Genomic DNA, 21,070 nt, shown 5'->3' with positions numbered 1-21,070 from the left:
AATCCCAGCTACTTGGGAGGCTGAGGCAGGAGAATTGCTTGAACCCAGAAGCGAAGGTTGCAGTGAGCTGAGATTGTGCCATTGCACTCCAGCTTGGGCAACAAAAATGAAACTCATCTCAACAACAACAACAAAAAAATAGCCGGGTGTGGTCTGGAACTCCTGGCCTCAAGTGATCCTCCTGCCTCAGCCTCCCGAGTAGCTGGGAATACAGGCATGCACCACCGCACCAGGGTAATTTTTGTATTTATAGTAGAGATGGAGTTTCACCATGTTGCCCAGGCTGGTCTCAAACTCCTGAGCTCAAGCCATCCTCCTGCCTCCGCCTCCCAAAGTGCTGAGATTCCAGGCGTGAGCCAGCGTGCCCGGCCATCATGTTTACTTTAAACAGATTTTCTCTGGCATCTTCTAAGAGACTTGTATCTGATCTTTACTGAAAGTCACATTCTCAGCAAGACTTAACCTGACATCCTGAGTAAAATTGCAAATTCCACAGATGCCCTCAGTCTTTCCTGTCCTCGGCTTCTCCTCTGTTTCCCGGCATGGCTTGAAGCACAACGACATTCCACCTGTTTACTCAGGATGTGTCTTGCCATTAAGGTCCCTGCCTGCAGGCAGCTGGCCTGATTTCACCTGAGACTTTTGTCAAAACACTTACTCTCTCATTTTGTGTCCTTATTTAAAGTTTCAGTTGTCTAGTTCATTCGCTACATTATAGCTGAATAACTGTGAGTCCAGTCTGGCAAAAGAGAGAAGGTAGATTGTTCCTCCAATATCCTCATGGGTTTTGCCACATACTGCACAGAAAGTCAGTGATCAATGTAATTTTTACAAAGGAGATCCTGAGGATATAACAGGAAGTTCCTTGAGTAAATGACAATGTCCATGTATCTGTGTCATGGAAGAAAGTTAAATTAATGCTATAAAAATGGTGTGGCTGGGCGCAGTGGCTCACGCCTGTAATCCCAGCACTTTGGGAGACCAAGGTGGGTGGATCAGGAGGTCAGGAGTGCAAGACCAGCCTGGCTAAGATGGTGAAACCCCTTCTGTACTAAAAATACAAAAATTAGTCTGGCAGGATGGCAAGCGCCTGTAATCCCAGCTACTCGGGAGGCTGAGGCAGAGAATTGCTTGAACCCAGGAGGTGAAGGTTGAGCTGCAGCGAGCTGAGATTGCACCACTGCACTCCAGCCTGGGTGACAGAGCTAGAATCCATCTCAAAAAAAAAAAAAGTGTAATAAGTGGAAATGTTGACTCAAAGGAATAGACTGGAGGAGATTTTTGGCCTGGCATGGTGGCTTACGTCTGTAATTCCAGCACTGGAGGCCGAGGCAGGCAGATCACCTGAAGTCTGGAGTCCCAGACCAGCCTGGCCAACATGGCGAAAATTCATCTCTACTAAAATCACATAAATTAGTTGGGCATGGTGGTGCATGCCTGTAATCCCAGCTACTCAGGAGGCTGAGACAGGATTATCGCTTAAACCCAGGAGGTAGAGGTTGCACTGAGCCAAGATTGTACCACTGTACTACAGCTTGGGCGACAGAGTGAGACTGTCTCAAAATAAAAGATTTTGAAAAATACTGCCACATTTTTATCTAGAACTGGTGCTGTTCAAACAAATATGATGAGAATCAAGTATGTAATTTCTTTTTTTTCTTTTTTTTTTTGAGACAGTCTTGCTCTTGCCCAGAGCAAGCCTTGCTCAGGCTGGAATGCAGTGGCGCAATCTTGGCTCATTGCAACCTCTGCCTCATGGGCTCAAAGGAGTCTTTTGACTCAGCCTCCCGAATAGCTGGAATTACAGGCATGCACCACCACACCCGGCAATTTTTGTATTTTTTAGTTTCAACATGTTGGCCAGGCTGGTCTCAAACTCCTGACCTCTGGCAACCCACCCTCCTCAGCTTCCCAAAGTGCTGGGATTAGAGGCCTGAGCCACCGCGCCTGGCCAAGTATGTAATTTCAATATTTCTAGTAGCCACATTAAAAAAGCAAAGATAGGCCGGGTGCGGTGAAACTAAAATACAAAAACAAAATTAGCCAGGTGTGGTGGCAGGCGCCTGTAGCCCCAGCTACTCCAGAGGCTGAGGCGGGAGAATGGCGTGAACCCGGGAGACGGAGCTTGCAGTGAGCCGAGATCACGCCACTGCACTCCAGCCTGGGTGACAGAGTGAGACAGAGTCTCGAAAAAAAAAAAAGCAAAAATAACTTGAAATTCTAACCCAAAATACCTAAATTCTAATACCCAAAATGTTAACATTAATCAACAGAAAGCATTAATATATAATCAATATAAAAATAAAATATTAACATGATCAATATAAAATATACAAATAAATAAAATAAAGTATGAAAATATTTTACTATTAACAGATGTGACTGTGGGTTGCAGTTCATGATGGCTGATGGACACAGCTAGTGTATGCTGCTCTCATGGAGAGGAAACAGGGTAATTGCCCGGTCTTCAAGGGCATAGACCAGGACACCACACTGGGATTCACCAGGGCTGTGGTGGGACTTGGAGAACAGGCGAGGCTGGGCAGCTGCCCTCCTGGGATTGGAGCAGAGCGGGGGGAAGCTCCCTGATGCAGAGAAAGGGTGAGAGTGAGAGCCCCTGGGGTTCCCACATTTCTTTTTTTTTTTTTCCTTTGGTGTGATCTCGGCTCACAGCAGCCTCTGCTACCCGGGTTCAAGCGATTCTCCTGCCTCAGTCTCCCAGGTAGCGGAGATTACAGGCGCTCGCCACCATGCCCGGCTAATTTTTTTTTTGTATTTTTAGTAGAGGGAGTTTCTCCATGTTGGTCTTGAACTCCTGACCTCAGGTGATCCACCCGCCACGGCCTCCTAAAGTGCTGGGATTACAGACGTGAGCCACCATGCCCGGCCAGGGACCCACACTTCTGACACAGTCTTTTGCAATCCTGGGCAGAGAAGAGCCCCCCGGACCCCCTGAGCTTCCAGAGCAAGCTGGAGGCAGCCTGGAGTGTCTGCAGAGCAGCATTCAAGCCCGTGTGGAACCCCACAGGCCTTGGACCCCTGGACGCCCCGTGAGCACCCTGGTGTCAGCTGCCACAGCCCCAGCAACAAGGAAGGCCAGGCCCTTTGTCCCCCTGCTAGTGAAGCCGCCTGCGCGAAAGTTCTGTCTGTCAGTGGGAAAATGCGAACAGTAAGCTAAGCTAACTCACCCTCCATTAATCCTGGGCTGTTGGGCCAAGCTAATTTTTGAAGACATTTAGGCTACAGTTTAAATGACCATAGGCTTTACTCTGAACTCGACTGCTTTTGTAAAGCTAATAGGAGCCCATCAGGCTGAGGCAGGGGGAAGAACTGGAATCCTGCTAAGGCGCTGACATTCCAGAGGTTGGAAGATAAACAGCTTCCCCAGTTGGTCTTTTGAGATACCTTTCCAGGTTTTTTTTTTTTTTTCATGTCTGACACCCTTGGCTGCACCTGGACCAACAGCCCCGCTCCTGTGGCCCCACTTAGGAGCGAATCGGCCCCCAGGAGGCCTAGGATTTCACCTCTGCCCCAACCAATCAGTAGCAAGCATCTGTAACCTGCGGACCCCCACCCCTTCCAAGTTGCCTTTGATTTTACTTCCTCCAAACTGCCTTTGAAAACCTAACCTGTGAGCCTTGGATGGTTTGAGTATGAACTCCATCTCCCACGTGGCATGACCGGCCTCGTGTCTATCGAACTCTTTCTCTCCTGCCATGCCCTGGTCTGTCTTTATGCAGAGGGCGGCAAGAACCCGTGGTGAAGTTATGCTAGGATCATGCTGAGGACGGGATGGATGGGCTGTAGGCCCTGCCTCTGCTGCTCCTTGCCAGGCCAGGCTGACCGGCTTGGGCCCCCAGCACAGCTGCCCCGTCCCAGCCTCAGCACCCTGGTCGGTGGCCTCTCCACATTCCGCTGGCAGGGAACTCCCAGAGGTAACTGACAGGCCCTCCATGGTGGCTGCCACTGGGGTCCTGCCCCTGCTGCCCTCAGGCTGGGGCCCCAACTTTCCTGTGGCTCCCGACTGTCTACCGTAGGCTCCCTGCCCAGAGGGGCTCACTACCTACTGGCTTCCAGTGCTCACCCCTACACCCCCCAGGCATTTCAGCTGTGACCCAGAGAGTGCCCGTCTGCCAACCCTATCCAACAGGCCTGGGATCATCCCCCAGGCTCCTACTGCCAGAGTGCCCTGCCTGCACCCGCTGGAGAGTTGGCCAGTGAGCCGGGGACCAGCCCGCCCCTCTCCATCAGAGTCAGCACCTGAATGCTGCGCCAGCCCCACCTCCATTCCAGCCCCTGGGACTCATACATGCATTCCAGTGGGCCATGGCGCTCAGGGAACTGGGGAACTGCCCACGCCATTCCAACACTGCTGGTGCCTGACCACTTCCCTCAGGGCCTGAGGTCAGGCCCAGCCAGCTGGCCACCACCACAACACACACCTGCACAGCTCCAGAGGTGGTGCCCCTTTTACATGAAGCTGCAGTGCCAGTGCATGAGAGGCCAGGTGAGCCCTCAATCTCCCTGGACCAGGCTGAGTGACCATGTGCAGCTCCAAAACCACTCCACAGAGAGCCGCGAAGCAGGCATTTCCCGAGGCTCTCCACCACACTGTGGTCCTGGGAAAGAGTGCAGTGTGCTGGCTGGGTGATGTGGCCCATGCCTGTAATCCCAGCACTTTGGGAGGCCAAGGCGTGTGGATCACTTGAGGTCAGAAGTTCGAGACCAGCCTGGCCAATATGGTGAAACCCCGTCTCTACTAAAAATACAAAAATTAGCCAGGTGTGGTGGTACATGCCTGTAATCCCAGCTGCTCGGGAGGCTGAGGCAGGAGAATTGCTTGAACCCTAGAGGCAGAGGTTGCAGTGAGCTGATATTGTGCCACTGCACTCAAGTCTGGGTGACAGAGCAAGACTCCATGTCAAAAAAAAAAAAAAGTACAGTGGCTGGGCTCAGTGGCTCATGCCTGTAATTGCAAGACTTTGGGAGGCTGAGGCAAGTGGATCACCTGAGGTCAGGAGTCCAGCTTGGCTGAAACCCTGTCTCTACTAAAAATACAAAAGTTAGCCAGGCGTGGTGGCTGGCACCTGTAATCCCAGCTACTTGGGAGGCCGAGGCACGAGAATCGCTTGAACCCAGAAGGCGGAGGTTGCAGTGAGCTGAGATCATGCCACCGCACTCCAGCCTGGGCGACAGAACAAGACTGTCTCACAAAAAAAAAAAAAAAAAAAAAAGAAGAAAGAAAGGAGTACAGTGTGCATCTGAACTAGGAGCCATGAACCCCATGATAGGGGTGTGACGGGACACGATACATGTTCCTGCCAGTCTAGATGAGGAGCGGGTGCAATGTCCTCACCCCCCACCCCTCAGCCCTACACATAGGCCTCAGCACATTTCACCTGGAGTTCCTCTTAGCTACCCTCATAGGCCTGGTGCCTGCCCTCATCATTGGGGTATTCCTCTGCAAGCTATGGGCTCCAGCTCTGCCCAGCTGTGTCCCCCACCCCAGGGAACAGGAAGCTCATGGCACCAGGCACTCCATGCTCCAGCCCCGCACCTGAAACAACAGACATTACTTCCCAGAAAACCAAGATCAGGTACAAGCCCACCTGCTTCTGTCGCAGGCAACAGTCAACCTGAAGTGCCATCTCCTGGCCTGTAGGTTGAACTGCACAGCCCAATATAAACCTGCCAAAGGCTGGGCCCGGTGGCTCATGCCTGTAATCCCAGCACTTTTGGGAGGCCAAGGCGGGTGGATTGCCTGAGATCAGGAGTTTGAGACCAGCCTGGCCAACATGGTGAAACCCTGCCTCTACTAAAAATACAAAAATTAGCCAGGTGTGGTGGCATGCGTCTATAATCCCAGTCATTCAGGAGGCTGAGGCAGGAGAAACGCTTGAACCCGGGATGTGGAGGTTGCAGTGAGCTGAGATGGCACCATTGCACTCCAGCCTGTGCGGCGGGAGCAAGACTCCATCTCTAAATAAATAAATAGAACCTGCCAAAAAAAGGGGCATAGGGCTATAGAAACAAGGCCAAAACCCCTACCCAACGTTCTCTACAATCACACTCCCTAGGGAGTAGGGGAAAGGGGAGGGGGACAATAATAATATAGGGAAACAAAAAGAAAAAGGTTCTATCTGCATGAAAATAATTACAAAAATCAGAAGTGCCAGCGTTTCCAGATGAGAAGGAACCAGTGTTAAGAATTCTGGCACCTGGCTGGGTGCGGTGGCTCACTCCCATAATCCCAGCACTTTGGGAGGCTGAGGCGAGTGGATCACCTGAGGTCAGGAGTTTGAGACCAGCCTGGCCAACATGGTGAAACCCTGTCTCTACTAAAAATACAAAAATAAGCCGGGCATGGTGGCGTGTGCCTGTAATCCCAGCTACTTGGGAGGCTGAGGCAGGAGAATTGCTTGAATCTGGGAGGTGAAAGTTGCAATGAGCTGAGATTATGCCACAGTCTCGGCAACAGAGCAAGACTACATCTTAAAAAAAAAAAAAATCCAACATCCCTTTATGATAAAAACCCTCAACAAACTTGGCATTGAAGGAACATACCTCAAAATAATAAGAGCTGTCTATGGCGAACATACAGCCAACATTGTACTGAATGGGCAAAAGCTGGAAGCATTTCCCTTAAGAACAGGAAAAAGACAAAAGCTGCCACTCCCACCGCTTTTGTTCACCATAGTACCGGAAGTCCTAGTCAGAGCAATCAGGCAAGAGAAAGAAAGAAAAGGCATCCTCAAAGGGAATGGAATGAAGAAGTCAAGTCATCTCTCTTCACGGATGATATAATTCTATGCCGAGAAAACTCTACTCGGCCAAATGGCTCCTAGAACTGATCAACAACTTCAGTAAAATTTCAGGATATGAAATCAGTGTACGAAAATCAGTAGCATTTCTATACACCAATAATGTTCAAGCTGAGAGTGAAATCAAGAACGCAATCGCATTTACAATAGACACACACACACACACACCCCGCCCCCCAGGAACATATGTAACCAAGGAACTGGAAGGTCTCTACAAGGAGAACTACAAAACACTGCTGAAAGAGGCCAGGTGCAGTGGCTCATGCCTGTAACCCCAGGACTTTGGGAGGCTGAGGCAGGTGGATCACTTGAGGTCAGGAGTTCGAGACCAGCCTGGCCAACATGGTGAAATCCCGTCAGGAAGCTGAGGCAGGAGAATCGCTTGAACCCGTGAGGTGGGGGTTGCAGTGAACTGAGATTGTACCACTGCACTCCAGCCTGGGTGACATAGTGAGACTCTGTCTCAAAAAACAAACAAAACACTGCTGAAAGAAATCGTTGACACAAACAATTGAAAAAACTTTCCTTGCTCATGGATTAGCAGAATCAATATTATTAAAAAGACCACATTGCCAGGCGAGGTGGCGCACGCCTGTAATCCCAGCACTTTGGGAGGCCGAGGCCGGGGGATCATGAGGTCAGGAGTTAGAGACAAGCCTGACCAACATGGTGAAATATTGTCTCTACTAAAAATACAAAAATTAGCCAGGCGTGGTGGCGGGCGCCTGTAATCCCAGTTACTTGGAGGCTGAGACCTGAGAATCGCTTGAACCTGGGAGGTGGAGGTTGCGGTGAGCCAAGATTGTGCCCCTGCACTCCAGCCCGGGCGACAGACAGAGAGTCCATCTGAAAAACAAAAGGCCATATTAGGATAAATGCTTGAGGTGATGAATATCCCATTACACTGACGTGATTATTGTACATTGTGTACCTGTTTCAAAATATTTCATGTAACCCATAAATATGTACACCTACTATGTACCCCCAATTTTAATAATTAAAATAATTTTAAAATGGCCATTTACCCAAAGCAATCTAGAATCATCAAACTACCAATATTATTTTTCACAGAATTATAAAAAACGATTGTAGGCCGGGCAAGGTGGCTCATGCCTGTAATCCCAGCACTTTGGGAGGCCAAGGTGGGCGGATCACCTTAGGCCAGGAGTTTGAGACCAGTGTAGCCAACATGGCGAAACCCCGTCTCCACTAAAAATACAAAAATTAGCCAGGTGTGGTGGTACGTGCTTGTAATCTCAGCTACTCGGGAGCCTAAGGCAGGAGAACTGCCTTAACCTGGGAGGCAGAGGTCGCAGTAAACTGACATTACGCCACTGCACTCCAGCCTGGGTGACAGAGTGAGACTCTGTTTCAAAAAAAAAAAAAACCATTGTAAAAGTCATATAGAGCCTAAAATGAGCCCAATAGCCAAAGCGATCTTAAGGCAAAAGAACAAAGCTGGAGGCATGACGTTCCAGCTTCAAACTGTACAAGGATACAGTAACTAGGAGCTTCCTGATAGCTGAGGACTTGTAGGCTCCTGGAGAGTAGTGTGCCAAGGGAGGGCGCAGAAACTCTTCACCCCTTCTCCCATACCTTGCGCTATGCATCTTTTCATCTGTGTATCTGTAATGTCCTTTATAATAAGCCAGTAAATGTAAAACAAAAAAAGTATACAGTAACCAAAACACCATGCTACTGGTACAAAAATGGACACATAGGCCAGGCACAGTGACTCACGCCTGTAATCGCAGCACTTTGGGAGGCAGAGGCAGGCAGATCATTTGAGATCAGGAGTTTGAGACCAGCCTGGCCAACATGGTGAAACCCCATCTCTACTAAATGTACAAAAATTACCTGGGCGTGATGGTGCGTGCCTGTAATCCCAGCTATCCGGCAGGTTGAGGCAGGAGAATTGCTTGAACCTGGGGGCAGAGGTTGCAGTGAGCTGATATTGCGCCACTGTACTCCAGCCTGGGTGACAGGGTGAGACTCTGTCAAAAAAAAAAAAAGGCACATATAGTAATGGAACAGAATGGAGAACCCAGAAATAAAGCCACACACCTACAACCTTCTGATGATGGACAAAGCTGACAAAAACAAGCAAAGGGTAAAGGACTTCCTATTCAATAAATGGTGCTGGAATAACTGGCTAGCCACACGCAGAAGGCTGACACTGGGCAGGGTGTAGTGTGGCTCATGTCTGTAATCCCAGCACTTTCGGAGGGCAAGATGAGATAGCTTGAGTCCAAGAGTTCAAAACCAACCTGGGCAACATGGCCAGATCCCGTCTCTGCAAAAATTAAAGAAAAATTAACTGGGAGTGGTGGTGCATGTTTGCAGTCTCAGCTACTCGGGAGGCTGAGGTGGGAGGATTGCTTGAGTCTGGTGGGCAGAGGCTGCAGTGAGCCAAGATCACGCTACTGTACTTCAGCCTGGATGACAGAGTGAGACTGACAGCACTCTTAGTGCTGCAATCAACATATGAGTACACATGTCTTTTTGGTAGAACAATTAATGGGATTTTCTTTTCTTTTTTTTTTTATTGAGACAGGGTCTCGCTCTGTCACCGAGGTTGGAGGGCAGTGGCGCAATGTCAGCTCACTGCAGCCTCTGCCTCCTGGGTTCAAGCGATTCTCCTGCCTCAGCCTCCTGAGTAGCTAGCATTACAGGTGCCCATCACCACAACTGACTAATTTTTGTATTTTTAGTAGAGATGGGGTTTCACCATGTTGGCCAGCCTGGTCTCAAACTCCTGACCTCAAGTGATCCACCCAGCTCGGCCTCCCAAAGTACTGGGATTACAGGAGTGAACCACTGTGCCAGGCCTAGGATTTTCTAAAAAACAAACAAAAAAGAATGAAACTGGACTCCTACCTTTCACCATATTGAAAAATTGACTCAAGACTAAAGATTTAAATGTGAGATATCAAACTATAAAAATCCTGGAGTGGGCTGGGCGCAGTGGCTCAAGCCTGTAATCCCAACACTCTGGGAGGCCAAGGTGGGCAGATCACCTGAGGTCAGGAGGCCAGTGTGGGAGAATGGCTTGAGCCCAGGAGTCCAAGAGCAGCCTGGGAAACATAACAAGCCCCCATCTTTTTTGTTTTTCTTTCCTATTTCAGTTCACTGCAACCTATGCTTCTCAGGTTCGAGCGATTCTCCTGCTTCAGCCTCCCTGGTAGCTGGGAGTCTCACTCTGTCTCCCAGGCTGGAGTGCAGTGGTGCAATCTCGGCTCACTGCAACCTCCGCCTCTTTGGTTCAAGCAATTCTCCTTCCCCAGCCTCCTGAGTACCTGGGATTACAGGCACCTGCCACCACAACCGGCTAGTTTTTATATTTTTAATAGTTTTTATATTTTTAATTTTTAATAGGGTTTCGTGATGTTGGTCAGGCTGGTCTCAAACTCCTGACCTCAGATGATCTGCCTGCCCAGGCCTCCCAAAGTGCTGGGATTAAAGGCATGAGCCACTGCACCCGGCCCAGAGTCTTGCTCTGTTGCCCAGGCTGGTCTCAAACTCCTGTCTTCTAGTGATTCTCCTGCCTTGCCTTCTGAAGTGCTGGGATTACAGATGTGTACCACTGTTCCGGGATCTTTTTGTACATTGTAGGGGATAAGAGCGGTTTTCACATTTTTTTTTTTCTTTTTCTTTTTTTTTTCTTAGACATGGTCTTACTCTGACTCCCAGGCTAGAGTGCAGTTCTGCAATCACAGCTCACCACAGCCTTGACCTCTCAGGCTCAGGGGATCCTCCCACCTCAGCCTCTTGAGTAGCTGAGACTATAGGTGAGCGCCATCACCCCCTTCTAAGTTTTCCATTTTTTGTAGAGACGAGGTCTCTCAATGCCATCCAGGCTAGTCTCTTGAGTTCCCGCCTTGGTCTCCGGAAATGCTGGGATTACAAGCGTGAGTCACCATGCCCCGCCAATTTTCGCATTTTTTAAAGCTTGTAAAAATAAAGAGGAATACGTGACAGAGAACACATGCGCCCTGCAAAATACGTGTCTGGTGAAAGATTTACTAACCGGCCCTTAACAGACAGTTTGCTGACCCTTGGTGCTGTGAAAACTTGTGAAATAAATGACTCCAGGTTTAGTGCAAACTCAGGTGAGGTCACCCCATACATTTGTCCAAAGAGCAAGTGGAATGTGTGCAGTTATTCTGTTGGTCTTGCTGTGTGCATGTGTTCAGATGGGGCGGCTTTGGGTGATGAGTTTCACTCAACCACATGTGCCTAAAAGAGCTCAGAACCTTCCCCATTGCCCTTTGGCTTCCGTAACTATGTAATTACTGCCTCTCCAGAAAATGATGTCTGCTCTGCAGTAAATACTTTCTCATAAATTCTTAATTTTTTATTTTACACATAATAATGACATGTGTTTATGGGATACAGAGTGATAATTTGATTTCTGTACACAATGCGTAATGATCAAATCAGAGTAATTAGCATATCCATTACCTCAAACATTTATTATTTGTATTGCGAACATTCAAAACCCTTCTAGCTTTTATTTATTTATTTAGAGACAGGGTCTCCTTCTGTTGCCCAGGCTGGAGTGCAGTGGCGCAATCACAGCTCACTGCAGCCTCGACCTCCTGGGCTCATGGGCTCAGGTGATCCTCCCACCTCAGCCTCCTGAGTAGCTGGGACTGCAGGTGGGTGCCACCACATCAGGCTACTTTTGTATTTTGTTTTTTAGATATTATATATATAATATATATGTAATTTTTTTTTTTAATTTAAAAAATTGTTTTGGAGACACTCACTCTTGCACAGGCTGGACTGCAGTGGCACGATCTCGGCTCATTGAAACTTCCACCTCCTGGGTTCAAGCGATTCTCCTGCCTCAGCCTCCTGAATAGCTGGGATGACAGGCATCTGCCACCACATCCAGCGAATTTTGTATTTTTAATAGAGATGGGGTTTCCCCATGTTGGTCTGGCTGATCTTGAACTCCTGATCTCAGGTGATCCACCTGCCTCGGCCTCCCAAAGTGCTGGGATTACAGGCATGGGCTACTGCACCTGGCCACCTCTGGGCTTTTTTTTTTTTGGAGACAGAGTCTTGCTTTGTCTCAGAAAAGTGCACTGGCTTGATCTCAGCTCACTGCAACTTCCGCCTCCCCAGTTCAAGCAATTGTCCTGCCTCAGCTTCCTGAGTAGCTGAGGTTGCAGGCGTGCACCATCCTGCCAGGCTGATTTTTGCATTTTTAGTAGAGACAGATTTTCACTATGTTGGTCAGGCTGGTCTCAAACTCCGGACCTCAAGTGATCCACTCCCCTCGGCCTCCCAAAGTGCTGGGATTACAGGCGTGAGGCACCGCGTCGGCCCACCTCTGGGCTTTTTATGTAGACTTTGGATTTTGCTCCTTGAACCAAGAGTCCTGCCTGACACACATTCTTCCCATGTTTCCTTCTGTGAACTAACCCTGTCCTCCCGGGCTGTCTTCCTGTGCCTTGGCTGCATCCCCTATGGCCAGGCCAGTGCTGCCTTTCTGCACAGTCTCCTTGTTTCTCACTATTCTCCCCACCCCCACCCCCACATCCCTCCAGCTTCCTGTCACTATCTTCCACCTGCTTCTCCTCTTCATACTCCGTCCCTTGCTCTTCTCTTCCTACCCCACCCAGCTCCTCCTCTGTTTACACGGGAATGCCGGGAAGGGCAGTGACCCCACCATCCGTGTTGCTCTTGGTGGCAAGGAGGGGACCCTGGGCCCCTTCTGCTGATGCTGGCGTAGGGTCCACAGGGGAAAGGGGCACTAAGCAGGATGATGCCGTGTATGAGGTTGATTCCTAGGGGTACTGAAGCCTAGACCAGAAAGATACTCAGCTCTGAAACCTGGGTCTGGAACTCCTTCCCCGGAACATGCGCCCTCACTTCCCCACCACCCCTGGAGCATCTGAACCCTTAACCTAATGCTGAGGTTTTTGGAATCTGAGAACTAAGCAGCTTTGATTGAAATGTAAACCTACCCCTGAGGTAAATCAAACAAGCAGGACTTTAACCCTATATTCTGCATCCTTTGCCAACCTTTATAGGACACCCCTGAGCTCTAACCACACCACCATCCCCCGTGCCTAAGGTTCTCCTGCAGGAGGTAGCGTCTGCCCTCCATCTCTGCAGCTGCTCTCAGGAGCACTCCAGTCCTCTCCTAGTCCTAAGGCCTCTCTCCAGGACTCTATCCCTTCTCTCCCAGAATTCATCCCCGAGCTCTAACCGTCCCTTCCCACGCGCCAGGCCCTCCCATGCCCATTAGCCACCCCTCTGCCCCCTCAAACTCACTCCTATGGGGTCTAGAGTCCTCCCTAGCCTATATTCTCCGATTCCTACTATGGGCTCTGGTCCTTTCCCTAAGATAATCCTACCCTCAGCCTAGGACCATCTTAAGATAGTTCAGGTCTCTCCCCTGAGTCTGTGTCCTCACCTCCCCCAGGACTCTGTCAGAGGTGTTTGAACCAGAGTGACTCCATTTTGAGTGTGGGTTAGGAAAATGAGGCTGAGACTTGCTGGGCTGCATTCTGAGCCTCTGGATGTTTACGGTTAAGGGACAAATTAATAATGGTTACTGAACAGACCCAGACGTGGGCGTGTTCAGATATCCTGATCTCTGGAGAACAAAGGCATTCCTAGTTTTGCTTTAAAGATAATATCAATTCTTGCAAAATAATGAAAAAAAAAAAAAGGAATCCTTTATCACAAACCCTCGTAGCAGAGCACATCTCCCCATATATGTGCGCATTGGACCTAGGGTGGATATGTTCCTCCCAATTTCAGGAGTGTCCTACACTGTCTATGGAGCAGCTGTTCTTTCACCACTTTTTCTTTTCTGTTTTTGAGATGGAGTCTCCCTCTGTCACCCAGGCTGGAGTGCAGTGGCGTGATCTCAGCTCACTGCAACCTCTGCCTTCTGGGTTCAAGTGATTCTCCTGCCTCAGCCTCCTGAGTAGCTGGGACTACAGGTGTGAGCCAACACACCTGGCTAATTTTGTATTTATAGTAGAGATGGGGTTTTGCCATGTTGGCCAGGCTGATGACTTCAGGTGATCCACCCGCCTCGGCCTCCCAAAGTGCTGGGATTACAGGCGTGAGCCACCGCACCTGGCCCTACCACTTTACTTTCTTAATAAACTTGCTTTTGCCTTACACTGAGGACTTGTCCTGAATTCTTTTTTTTTTTTTTTTGAGATGGAGTCTGGCTCTGTCCCACAGGCTGGAGGGCAGTGGCGCAATCTCGGCTCGCTGCAAGCTCCGCTTCCCGGGTTCACGCCATTCTCCTGCCTCAGCCTCTGGAGTAGCTGGGACTACAGGTGCCCGCCACCACGCCCGACTAATTTTTTTGTATTTTTAGTAGAGACGGGGGTTTCACCGTGTTAGCCAGGATGGTCTCGATCTCCTGACCTTGTGATCTGCCTGCCTTGGCCTCCCAAAGTGCTGGGATTACAGGCGTGAGCCACCGCGCCCGGCCGCTGAATTCTTTCTTGTGTGAGATCCAAGAACTCTCTCCTGGAGCCTGGACTGGCACCCGTTTCCTGTAACAACTCTACTCCGGGCCCTCACCCCTTCCCCAGGACCAGTCCGCTCACCTCCCTCCAGCCCTGTCCCTGCTGTGGGGCACCGCCAGGATTTGGCAGAGGTGCAGTCTGCTGGCGGGGTTCCTTCTTGAATAGGTCGTGTTTCAATATCCAACCAAGAGACCTGCTCATTTTTGATTTTCTTTATTAATATTTGACAAATAATAATTGCATTATATTGATGGAGTACAAGGTGACGTTCCGATACATGTATACAATGTGGAATGATTAAATCAAGCTAATTAACATCCATCACCTCACTCCCTTATCCTCCTTCTTTGTGGTGAGACATCAGAAACCGACCTTGTTACTGTGATTTTAATCTAATCATCCTAGTGACTGTCTACAGTGACGGCACATTGTAGTTTTACTCTACAGTTCCTGGAGGAGCAATGACATTGAATACACTTTCACTTACTTATTGGCCATTTGGTGATTTTCTGTTGAGACGTGCTTAAGTTTTCTCCCCTTTAATTTTTTTTTTTTTTTCCAACTTGAGGGATTCTTTATATTTTCTACGAGAGTTCCTTTGTCAGGTGTACTGTAGAGCAAATATCTTCTTCCAGTCCTGTTTCTTGTCTTTCCCCTATCTTAACAGCATCATTTGACGAACAGAACTTTGTACTTTTGATGAAGTGTAACGACTTTTTATGTTTGCTGTGTTTTGTGTACTAAGAAATCATTGCATAACCCATGGTTGTGACAATAATCTCTTAATGTTTTCTTCTAGAAGGCTCAATGGTCTTTTCCAGACTCATTGCACCCACAGGGGGTTTTCTTGTAAAAATTCACGAATGGCAACACAAATGGTAGTAATGATCATAAAAACAACAGTTAATATTTATTGAACTTATACAATATTCCAGTTACACTTTCAAAGACTTTACATGTACCAAACATTTAATTTCCACAATAGCAGTCTCAGGTAGATGTGACTATCCTTATGTACAAATAATGCACAATAGCGTCTGTGTGCCGGACAACGCACAGGGGTAGTGAGCCTTTGGCCCAGTGTCTCACAGGGAGGAGGGCGGGGGATGGTGGGGACAACTGAGAGAGTGGGTGCCATGACTAAAGGCTTTTTCACATGTTACATTAGCAGGGTTATTCCACAGATGCCACGGAATAAAGACAGAATGGTATTGGTAGTCTTTATGTATTCATTAAACTAACCTACACAATAAAAACGTCTACACCAAAAACACAATCATTAAGAAAAAGTGATTTTTCCACAATTCAAATTTGCCTCTAGAATGACTTCTGATATTCTGTAAGCAGAAGAGTGATCAGTGGGCTGGATGCAGTGGCTCACGCCTGTAATCCTAGCACTTTGGGAGGGCAAGGCAGGTGGATCACCTGAAGTCAGGAGTTCAAGACCAGCCTGGACAACATGGTGAAACCTGTCTCTACTGAAAATACAAAAATTAGCCAGGCGTGGTGGTGCACTCCAGCCTGGGCAAGAGTGAGACTCTGTCTCCAAAAAAAAAAAAAAAACCAACAGTGATCAGTGAAGGCTTTCTTATGTTAAACTGTACCATGATTTTTCCTCGTGTTGAGGAAGGAATGGATGTAGTCTAGAGGCCTTCCTACATTCTTTGTACAGCAGTCCCCTCTCACCTGAGGGGAATACGTTCCAAGACCCCCAGTGGATACCTGAAACCACAGACAGTACTCTGTTTTTTTCTTGTACATATATACGATACTATATACTACATTTTTTCCTGTACATACGTATCTAAAGTTTGATTTATAAATTAGGCACAGTAAGAGATTACCAACAATAACTAACAAAATAGAACAATTGTAACAATATGCTGTCATAAAATTACATGAACGTAGGTATCTCTCTCTCCCAAAATATCTTATTGTCATGTAGATCTTAGCAACCTCAGTATATGATTTTTTTTCTTTTTCCTTATTGAGAACTTTCACCATGTCACTTAAAAGGAAGCACTTTGTGGCTTCTCTTTGGCATATCCGAATCACTGGCATCACTACTCTTGCTCTGGGGCCGCTGTTAAGCAAAGCAGGGACTGCTTGAGCACAAGCACTGTGATGCTATGACAGTCAGTCTGATCACCAAGACGGCTACTAAGTGACGAGCAGGGTGGGTAGCATAGACAGCGTGATTGTGCTGGACCAAGGGACGATTCACAGCCCTGGCCGGTTGGAGCCGGACAGAGAGATTTCATCACGTTACTCGGAAGGGCACACCATTTGAGACTTACGCATTCGTTATTTCTGGAATTTTCCATTTAATATTTTTGAACTGCAGTGGACTGCAGATAACCAACTGTGGAAAGCGAAACCACAGTTACGAGTGGGCTACGGTGTTCAAGAGGCTCTTCAACTGTTGTGGATCCTCTGATGTTCTCGGAGATGGTTTGGGTGGGTACATGCCTTCCCGCATTCCTTACATTCGTAGGATTTCGGCCCACTGTGCGTTTTCTGATGTTGTGTAAGCTGATGGCCGTGACTAAAGCTCTTCCCACATTCTGTACACCCATAGGGTTTCACCCCGGTATGAATTCTCTCGTGTTTCACAAGGCTGGACCCATAAATGAAAGCCTTCCCACACTCCTTACATTTGTACGGGGTCTCGCCCGTGTGGATTCTCTCATGCTGAGTGAGGTGGTAGCCGCAGTTGAAGGCCTTCCCGCACTCTGTGCATTTGTACGGCTTCTCGCCTGTGTGTATCCTCTCGTGCTTCACGAGGCTCGAACCCCAGCGAAAGGCCTTCCCACATTCCTTACATTCGTGAGGCTTCTCACCGGTGTGGATCTTCTGATGCTGAGTGAGGTAATTGACTCGAGTGAAGGCCTTCCCGCACTCTTGACATTCGTAGGGTTTCTCACCTGTGTGAATTCTTTTATGCTGAATGAGGCTTGAACCACAAATAAAGGCCTTCCCACAGTCTTTACACTCGTAAGGCTTCTCCCCACTATGAATTCTCTTGTGCTGAATAAGTTTATACACACGGCTGAAGGTCTTCCCACAGTCTTTGCATTCGTAGTCTTTCTCCCCAGTGTGGAATCTCTGGTGCTGAGTGAGCTCATCACCACGCCGAAAGGCCTTTCCACAATCTTTACATTCATAGGGTTTTTCACCAGTATGAATTCTCTTATGAATAACGAGGCTTGAACCCCATCGAAAAGCCTTCCCACAGTCTTTACACTCGTACGGCTTCTCCCCAGTATGAATTTTTTGATGTTGAGTAAGCTGATTGCCCCAACGGAAGGCCTTCTTACATTCTTTACATTCATAAGGTTTCTCGCCAGTATGGATTTTCTGATGTTGACTAAGTTGATAGCCACGACTAAAGGCCTTCCCACACTCCTTACATTCAAAGGAATTCTCCTTATGATGTCTCTGATGTGGTCTAGGAGGGGTACCTTCTCTAGTAGCAGGCCTTTTTACATAATTGATGATCATTTGATTGACATACCTCCCTCTCGAGCGCTGCGGTCTTTCAAGCGTACCTTCGCATATCCAGTTACGGCCAAGGGATTTACTTCTTCTATCTGAATTCCTTTTGGAAGCCCTTATTTCATGAATGTTTTTTTCTGTAGGTAAACTCTTATTCTCATATGCTGACTCCAAATCTGGGAAAAAAGAACATAGTTTGTTTCCTTTAGAGGGACACAAGTACAAACAAACCTAACCACAAACCAAAAACTTGTCTAATAGAAATAAAAATTATCCAGTAGAATAAATGTGAATCACCCGGGGCTCTTGTTAAAAATGTAGATTCTATTTCTGGCACAATACTTAATGAGAATTCCTTGGAGACATCTGTTTTAAAGTCAAACATGAAAAAGGTCCCCACAATTAGTCCTATTATTTCCTATTTTGAAGATGAAAACAAGTATTTGTAGATGATATGATGGTATACTTGGAAAATCAAAGAAAATCAAATATAGAAGTACTGTAACAAAACAATATGCAGTTGGATAGCTGTGTGTAAAGCATTCTGAAACTGATACACATATATGTCAGCAGTATTACTAAAAGTAACTGGGTAAAGGGCTGGGAGTGGTGGCTCACGCCTGTAATCCCAGCACTTTGGGAGGCCAAGGCAGGCGGATCGCCTGAGGTTGGGAGTCCGAGACCAGCCTGACCAACATGGAGAAACCTTGTCTCTACTAAAAATACAAAATTAGCCAGGTGTGGTGGCACATGACTGCAATCCCAGCTACCTGGGAGGCTGAGGCAGGAAAATTGCTTGAACCTGGGAAGCAGAGGTTGCGGTGAGCTGAGATCATGCTATTGCACTCTAGCCTGGGCAACAAGCATGAAACTCTGTCTCAAAAAAAACCAAAAAAACAAAAAACAGGCTGGGCGCGGTGGCTCACGCTTGTAATCCCAGCACTTTGGGAGGTCGAGGTGGGCGTATCATGACGTCAGGAGTTCGAGACCAGCCTGGCCAACATGGTGAAACCTTGTCTCTACTAAAAATACAAAAATTAGCTGGGCGTGGTGGTGGGAGACTATAATCCCAGCTACTCGGAAGGGTAAGGCAGGAGAGTTGCTTGAACCCGGGAGGTGGAGGTTGTAGTGAGCCGAGATTGTGCCACTGCACTCCAGCCTGGGTGACAGAGCTAGACTCCGTCTCAAAAGAAAAAACAACAAACAAACAAACCCCATCTCTACTAAAAATACAAAAATCAGCCAGGCATGGTGGCATGTGCCTATAATCCCAGCTACTTGGGAGGCTGAGGCAGGAGAATTGCTTGAACCCGGGAGGTGGAGGTTGCAGTGAGCCGAGAGAGAGAGACTGTCTCAAAAAAAAAAAAAAGCAACTGGGTAAAAGAATACAACATTCAAAAGCAACAAAAAAGATAATCTACAAGACTACATTTAATTAAAAATGTGAAAAAGTTTAGAACAATAATAAGAAAAAGTTTAGAACTTGAGCATCAAGAAGGAGGCTAACTGCAAAGGACTGAGAAACAGCAAACGTTTAAATCTATGAGTTCATAATGATACTACAAAATGTTAAATGGCCAGCTTTGGAGCATGCTAGGAAACCAATCCTCTATTATAAAAACTGACAATTGGCTAGGTGCGGTGGCTCACGCCTGTAATTCCAGCACTTTGGGAGACCGAGGCGGGTGGATTACTTAAGCTCAGGAGTTCAAAACCAGTCTGGGAAACAGCAAAACCCGGGGAAGCAGCAAAACCCTGTCTCTACAAAAAAAATAAAAATAAAAATTAGCCAGGCGTGGTGGTGTGCACCTACAGTCCCAGCTCCTCGGGAGGCTGAGGTGGGAGGATGGCTTGAGCCTGGGAAGTCAAGGCTGCAGTGAGCCCAGACTGCACTACTGCACTCCAGCCTGGGTGACAGAGTAAAACCCTGTCTCAAAAAAACAAAAAACAAAAAAACAAAAACAACGTAAAAACCAACAAAGGAAAAGAACAAAGTTTTTATCCTCGTTATCCAGTATGAACAGTGCCACTGCATGAGCAATTAGCAGATGAAACAAAGTTTCTCTTTAAATTATAGGCTAATAAATGAAGGGGCAGTGATAGGCGCACAGCATTTGAGCCCCAGTGTAACGAATGTGAGCACTGCCAATGACCGCCAACGGCAAAGAGCTACAACCAGATACTAGGTGCCTCATGGTGGAGGTACATGACCAGCACCCAGGAAGCGGTATTGCCAACACCTAGATAAAAGAAAAAGAAAACGGGCGCTTAAAGTGGGGCTAACCCACTTTCAGGAATGATGAAGGGCAGAGGATCATGTCACCTCTACCCCTGCTACTAAAGGCGTGGCCCACAGACCCGCAGCACCAGCAGCACATCAAATGGGGTTAAATATGACAGGAAAAACAAGGTGACAGGGAAATGGGGTGAAGATCAAGTTCCTGGTAAGTTCTTTTTTTTTTTTTTTTTGAGACGGAGTCTCGCTCTGTCACCCAGGCTGGAGTGCAGTGGTGCGATCTCGGCTCACTGCAAGCTCCGCCTCCCTGGTTCCCGCCATTCTCCTGCCTCAGCCTCCTGAGTAGCTGGGACCACAGACGCCCACCACCGTGCCCGGCTAATTTTTTGTATTTTTAGTAGAGACGGGGTTTCACTGTGTTAGCCAGGATGGTCTCGATCTCCTGACCTCCTGATCCGCCCACCTCGGCCTCCCAAAGTGCTGGGATTACAGACATGAGCCACCACACCCGGCTAAGATCTTTCTTTCCTAGAGGCTTTGGGCCTGAACCTTTGGAGAAAGCTTCTCCAGCACCTCAGGGTGTGCCTGTTCCCTGCCCAGCGGGGATGCCCTTTGTACAGGTGGCTAACTGGCTCTCACTTTCCTCGGTATTGTTGTCTTGTCTTTTCCCTCACAACCATCAAGGCTCTTTCCCTTAATTCTGTAAGACAGTACATCTGGCTTAGAAATGATATGCTCTCCTTTAAAAAAACAAAATGCTGGCCGGGCGAGAACTCGAGGAAAAGTTTCCAGCTCAAAACTTTAAAAATTCTTTAAAAATTATTTTTATTTTTATTTTTTGAGAGGGAGTCTTGCTCTGTTACCCAGGCTGGAGTGCAGTGGTGTGATCTCGGTTCATTGCAACCTCCACCTCCAGGGTTCAAGCAGTTCTCCTGCCTCAGCCTCCCAAGCAGCTTGGATTACAGGCACGGCCACCATGCCCAGCTTTTTGAGACTTGCTCTGTTGCCCAGGC

The 21,070-nt window shown here is 47.9% G+C and overlaps 1 protein-coding gene across 4 annotated transcripts in view; it reads right to left on the bottom strand.

Moving 5' to 3' along the window:
- Positions 1-14,523: 14,523 nt before the first annotated feature.
- Positions 14,524-21,070, bottom strand: part of ZNF331 (zinc finger protein 331) — a 61,931-nt gene continuing 55,384 nt past the window's right edge. For all 4 annotated transcript variants that reach the window (XM_031659272.1, XM_031659270.1, XM_031659269.1 and 1 more), the window contains one exon: positions 14,524-17,997. In XM_031659272.1, the coding sequence (XP_031515132.1) occupies positions 16,742-17,997 (1,256 nt within the window). In that variant the 3' untranslated portion in view covers positions 14,524-16,741. The remainder of the gene's footprint in view (positions 17,998-21,070) is intronic.

Source organism: Papio anubis, chromosome 20 (assembly GCF_008728515.1).
Source record: "Papio anubis isolate 15944 chromosome 20, Panubis1.0, whole genome shotgun sequence".
Lineage (NCBI taxonomy): Eukaryota > Metazoa > Chordata > Mammalia > Primates > Cercopithecidae > Papio > Papio anubis.
The sequence above is the reverse complement of the archived record's forward strand: the minus strand, read 5'-3'. Positions and strand labels throughout refer to the sequence as shown.